The sequence below is a fragment of the Scleropages formosus genome, chromosome 20 (genome assembly GCF_900964775.1).
Source record: "Scleropages formosus chromosome 20, fSclFor1.1, whole genome shotgun sequence".
Taxonomy (NCBI): Eukaryota; Metazoa; Chordata; class Actinopteri; order Osteoglossiformes; family Osteoglossidae; genus Scleropages; species Scleropages formosus.
The window spans coordinates 16,043,822-16,049,797 of NC_041825.1; the positions used below are offsets into that span (position 1 = coordinate 16,043,822).

At 51.1% G+C, this 5,976-nt stretch overlaps 1 protein-coding gene across 1 annotated transcript; it reads left to right on the forward strand.

Annotated features, from left to right (window-relative positions):
- Positions 1-1,801: 1,801 nt before the first annotated feature.
- Positions 1,802-4,827, forward strand: LOC114909223 (galanin receptor type 2). The gene has a single exon (XM_029246985.1). The coding sequence runs from the start codon at positions 3,415-3,417 to the stop codon at positions 4,825-4,827; it is 1,413 nt and encodes a 470-aa protein (XP_029102818.1). The 5' UTR covers positions 1,802-3,414.
- Positions 4,828-5,976: the final 1,149 nt, after the last annotated feature.

A 5,976-nucleotide genomic window follows, 5' to 3' on the forward strand; every position in this document is an offset into this window, starting at 1 on the left:
AAGCATGCGGTATGGTATGACCCAGAGAGTCCACATTGCTTACAGAAATCTGTCATTGTTAGTTTTAACACTATTTGTTTTTGCATTCCTGTGCCAATTTATAAACGGTGTCTAAACCAAGGCATTCATGCACGGGAGATGTGAAAACATTGTTTTAAAACAATTAAAATGGTTGTCTGCAATCCCTTCTGGTGTGATTAGGGATTAATGTCTTTACTGTTAATGTATAGCATTTAATGCCACAACAAGGGAAGAACATGTTACTGCAAGATATTTTTACATTACATGTGAAGGACTCACATCATTTGACTGACATAGATTACAATATACCTGTGACATCACATGTGAAGCCAGTCTGGATAGCTAGTATAAGCTTTAGGCTGGAGGACATAACCAGACTTCTGGTTCCAATGGGAAGCTGGGTTTTCTGTAGGGATGGAAAGGACTAAAGTGGGTGTACACAGTATTCAGAAGTTATAATCAACATTAAATTACAATAAATGTTAGATATGTTCATAGAATTAAGACTCAACGATTTTACATTGTCAGTGGGGAACAGAAGACCACCCAGTTTTGGAGCCTTTTTTAGTGAAGCGAAATGGAAAATTCACCGAAATGGAATTAAATTAGCCTCCAATAATACTACCTTTGCTGAAAGTGCTCTTGTTCAGGAGAAATGTGCAATTATCTTTTCAGCTGGTATGTTAGTAGTAGTATAGAGTAGCGCTGCTGTCTCACAGCACCTGGGTGGTGTCAGAGGACGTGGGTTCGATCCCCGCTCAGTCTGTATGGAGTTTGCATGTTCTCCCTGTGTCTGTGTGGGTTTCCTCTGGGTGCTCTGGTTTCCTCCCACAGTCCAAAGACAGGCTGTTCAGATTCCCTGTAGTGTGTGAGTGACAGAGAGAGTGTGTTCCACTGATGTAAGGATGAGTGACCCAGTGTAAGTAGTGTATCTAGCAGTGTAAATCACCTTGGTGAATAAGGTGTGTGGGCTGGTAACACTACATAGAGTTCATTGGAGGTTGCTTTGGAGAAAAGCATCTGCTAAATGAAGTAATTGAGACATAGGTGCAATTGTGTAGAAATCACTGGGGCAACTGTACTGTTCTGTGCAGGCAGTGCCAGAAGTGAGGATGAGGAGAAAACTAGAGCCTATTATGGTCAATGGCTCACACAGCCTCCAAAGAGGTGATCACCACGAAGTACTTTAGTCACCAAATCATTCATTTAAGGTGCACAAACATCTCCAGCAGTTTTAATTTAGAAATTTTACAACACTGAGATGCAGCACATGCACATGCTGTCCGAAACCGCTTGACCCAAGCAGGGTCACGGCCAGCCGGAGCCTAACCCGGCAAACCAGGGTGCAAGGCTGGAGGGGGAGGGGACGCACCGAGGGCAGGATGCCAGTCCATCGCAAGGCTCCCCAAGCAGGACTCGAACCCCAGACCGACTGGAGTGCAGGACCCAGCCAGACCTGCTACACCACCACACCCCCTGAGATGCAGCAGCCTTCACTAAATTTAATAAATGTAAATGTTATGTATTAATATGAACGCATGGAAGTGAACATCCTTAAACTCAGGTCTAAATTTAGATGTTAAATTGAAACTGTCCACAGCAAGAGAACCAGAATACTTGAAGTAAGTAATGATTTTAAATGTATTTAAATGGAATGAGTCATATTTTTAACCTGCATAAATTTTTACAGTTCCTAACCTTTAATTTACTATTAGCATATTAGAAATATACAGCAGTCCACCTGCCAAAAATAGTAAAATAGGAGCAGGTTACCAAATAACTGTGCAAGAACAATTAATACTTAGCTCTTTCAACGTATTTTGGTGTGATGACCAACCTTTGACTGGTCAACACTAAAGACAGTTGATAAGCTATAATGTCTTTATAACAGTTGATAATGTTGATAAATGTGAAACGGAGTGACCTGTACAACACTGCAGTTCTTCTGGATGGAGGGGTTATTGTTGCCGTTTCCACTCGCGCTTCCATTGCAGAGGGGGGTCTGCAGTGTCTCTACTGAATTTGGTCCCTTTTAGTAACAACTTACATAATATGACACTCAAAGTGGTGGCAGAAAGAACGTTTCTGCAGGGCTCTCAGGAGCCCGAAGAGCGTCAGTATGGGTGCTGAGCAGAGCTCACCGCTGCGAGTGAGGTGACAATTGCAGTGAAAAGAGAAGGTTCCCCAGATGGTTTTCTCACCGCAGCAGGGCTGTTCCTGGACCTCCTCGTATTGCGAGAGCTCGCTGGTTCCTTCACCAAGCAGCTCAAGGTCAACTCTCCCTTGAAACACGGTGCTTCAGCAGCAGAGCCAGCAGGTGGCGTAGCGGTTAGGAGCATCACTGTCTACTCTTCAAGTTGTTCTTCCGAATCCCGCTCCCGCTGCTGTTGTAGCCGTGACCAAGGCGTTTAGCCTGATACCGTGAGAATACTCTGCTGTATACATGGGTAAATCATTGTACAGTTGATTAACACTGTAAGGCAAAGTTGGAACATAATTTAAAAGAGCCACGATTAAATTTTATGCTTAAAGTCTATAAATATAAAGTGGTATGTTCACAGTAGCTCTTTTCAACACATTCTGAGTATGAATCTCAGTATAATGTGAACGGTAATATGTTTGATGGAACACACTTCAGATACGTAACTAAACAAATCTGGGTGATGCGTCAAATGTAATTTCGACCACGTGTGTGGAAACGTTACTATAAAGGAGGAAAAATTGCTTCGACTGAGTTACGAACAAGTTCAACCTCTAGCATACAAATATGTAAGTGATATTCGTACGTATCTACGAAAATACTTTCCATGGCTGCTATGATGAAACTCATGTACATTGATTGATTGATTTTTACGTTTCAGCGTTTTTGGAGACATAACCATAGTTTGCAAGATGATGTTCCAGTTTCTCGCCGCGAGCGGGGCTATGAAGTATCGATGAGTATGTCCTGGTTGTAGCCTCGCGTGCGTCACGGAACAGAAGCGCGACTCTGCCCGTTAGGTGATGCACGAGCGGTCGGCGATGGAGTCGCTCCGCTGCGCTGCGCTGCGCTCCGCCGACAGCCAGAGGCAGAGCTGGAATGCGTCTCTCTGGCGCCCCCTGTGGCCGCAGCGAAGAGTGCAGCGAAGAGTGCAGCGCTGAGCGGCTTCCTCGGCAGAGCTCGCGACGACCCGCACCGCGCGCACCGGCTCCACCTCGTCTTCACAAACTGCCTCATTTTCTCCTACCGCGAATTATTACTATTATTTTTTTTTTTGGCTCTCCGTGGCACGCCTCTTTCTTTTTAAATCCCGAAGCGTGGTCCTAGTTTGCTGGAAACGTTCAGGTCGTTTGTTACTGTGTGTTTCTTTTTTTTTCCTCTCTGTTCAAAAGCATGATGATGAAAACGCACAGATGTGCTCCACCAAAGTGCTGCGCGCTGCTCTGGCTTCCGTCGGGACTGCCGGCCAGATGTTCGGGGGAAAAGGCTTGAAAAGGGTCGCCGCCATGGATCTCTCCGAGCTGTACCTCAAATTCGGACACCTTTTCCAGCAGAACAACTCCTCCGCCTGGGGCCAAGGCGGCGGCGCCGGCAACCGGAGCGTCCGGGACGCGACCCCGCGCCTCGCCGAGGACCCGCTGTTCTCGGGCAACGAGCCGGGCACCATCGCGCTCGTGGTCATGTACACCTTCTCCTTCATCGTGGGCCTGGCGGGCAACGTCATGGCCCTCATGGTGCTCACCCGCAGAAGACAGCGCCTGGTGGGGGGGTCGGCCACCAGGAAGCTCCTCGTAAACCTGTCCGTGTGCGACATGATGGTGGTGTGCGTGTGCATGCCCGTGAACCTGTGCCACCAGGTGTACCACGCGTGGGTCTTCGGCGACCTGCTGTGCCGCGCCGTGCCCTTCGTGCAGGCCGTGTCCGTGGCGGCGAGCGTCTTCAGCCTGGCCGTGATCAGCCTCAACAGGTTCTACAGCGTGCACAGCCCGCTGCACGCGCGCTGCTTCTTCACGGCGCGCAGGATCGCGGCCATGATCTGCGCCGTGTGGGCGCTCTCCTCGGGCCTCTGCCTGCCCATCCTCTTCATGAACGGCACCGAGGCGCTCGCGCTGCCGCACGGCACGCCCGTCGTCACCGTGTGCGTGGAGAGCTGGCCCGCGGCCAAGCTGCGCCAGGGCTACAACTTCCTGCTCTTCTGCACGCTCTACGGCCTCCCGGTGCTCTTCAACCTGGTCATCTGCTGCCTCACGGGCCGGAAGCTGTGGCGCGCGCGCGACCAGCTGGGCGCGTGCGCCAGGTGCGCCGTGGCGCAGCCCGCGTCCCGCCTCAAGGTGCGCAAGAAGGTGGCCAAGATGGTGGTGGCGCTCGTCGTGCTCTTCACGCTCTCGTGGCTGCCGCTCTACGCGCTCGACATCTGGATCGACTTCAGCGTGGAGGAGGGCCGCCACGAGCTGGGCTCCGCGCGCCACCAGTGGCTCGTGCAGGGCAGACCCTTCGCGCTCTGGCTCGGCCTCACCAACTCGGCGCTGAACCCGCTCTGCTACTGCTTCGTGGGGGACCTGTACCGCTCGGCGCAGCGCCTCCGCAGGAGCTACAGGGACAAGATCTCGTCGGTGTTCAGCGCGCCGGCTCCCGTTGCCGTTGCCGTTCCCGTCGGCGAGCCCGAGCCGGATCCCGCGCCCGCGCCCGCCTCCGCCTCCGCGCTCCCGCCCCGGCCCCGGCCCGGCCGCCCGGCGATCAGCTGCTCGACCCCGAGGGACAGAGCGGGTTTGAGGAAGAGCAGGAGCGTGTCGTCGGTGACAGTGTGCGAGACCGTGTTTGACTGATGGGGGCGGAAGGAAGAAGAGCGCCAACATCCGCACGTCGGTCGGCACAGCTGTCGGACTCGGACTCGGAGCTCAGTCAGCGCGGCGCTGGCCGAGGATCGTGCGCGTCACTGTCCCCTGCTGGCACTCCGCAAAACTTGCGTGTGCGCTCTCTTCTTACCTTTCGTGTTTTTTGCCTTTTTTTTTTAAAGTCAGTATTTTCCTTTTCCTCCTACCAGTTCCTCTGTTCATTAGGCGGTGCCGGACCGCGCTGAGCGCAGGTGCCGCTGACCTATAGCCTGTATAGGACGATGCTGTTGCATCGCACGCTGTTGGACTGGTTTTGGACTGGTTTTGGACTGGTTTTGGACCAGTGATGGACTGGTGTTTAACTGACATCAGACTGGTTTTGGACCTGGATTGGACCGGTGTTGGACTCTTGTTTTGATTGGTGTTTGACTGGTGTTGAACTGGTTTTGGACTGATGTTTGACCGGTTTCGAACCGGGATTCAACTGGTGTTGGACTGGTTTTGGACCAGTGATGGACTGGTGTTTAACTGGTGTTTAACTGACATCGGACTGGTTTTGGACTGGTTTTGGACCAGTTTTGAACCTGGATTAGACTGGTGTTTTGACTGGTGTTGGACTGGTGTTGGACTGGTTTTGGACCAGTGATGGATTGGTGTTGGACTCTTGTTTTGATTGGTGTTTGACTGGTGTTGAACTGATGTTTAACCCGTTTCGAACCGGGATTCAACTGGTGTTGGACTGGTTTTAAACCAGTTTTGGACTGGTTTTGGACCGGGACTAAACCGGTGTTGGATTAGTGTTGAACTGGTTTTGGACCGGGACTGGACCCCTGTTGGACTGGAGACGACACGCTTGACAGTCGCTCTTACTTCACACGCGCTCGAAGCCCTGCGCTGTACAACCGGTGTTTTCGACATACAGAAGTGTCTTCTGTCTCTTATCTGTGTCATATTTCGTATCGTTTCCCGCTGAATTTCGTGCACTCGGTGCCAAAAGTCTCCTTTCGCTCAGATGTGTCCCGTCGAAAACGTTTCTCAACGATCGCCACTATTCGCTGTATGGGATCACATAGTGTTTTAATGTCAACGTTATTCATTTCGTCATGGTAACGTGTGCATATGATAATGAGGCCTATTGCG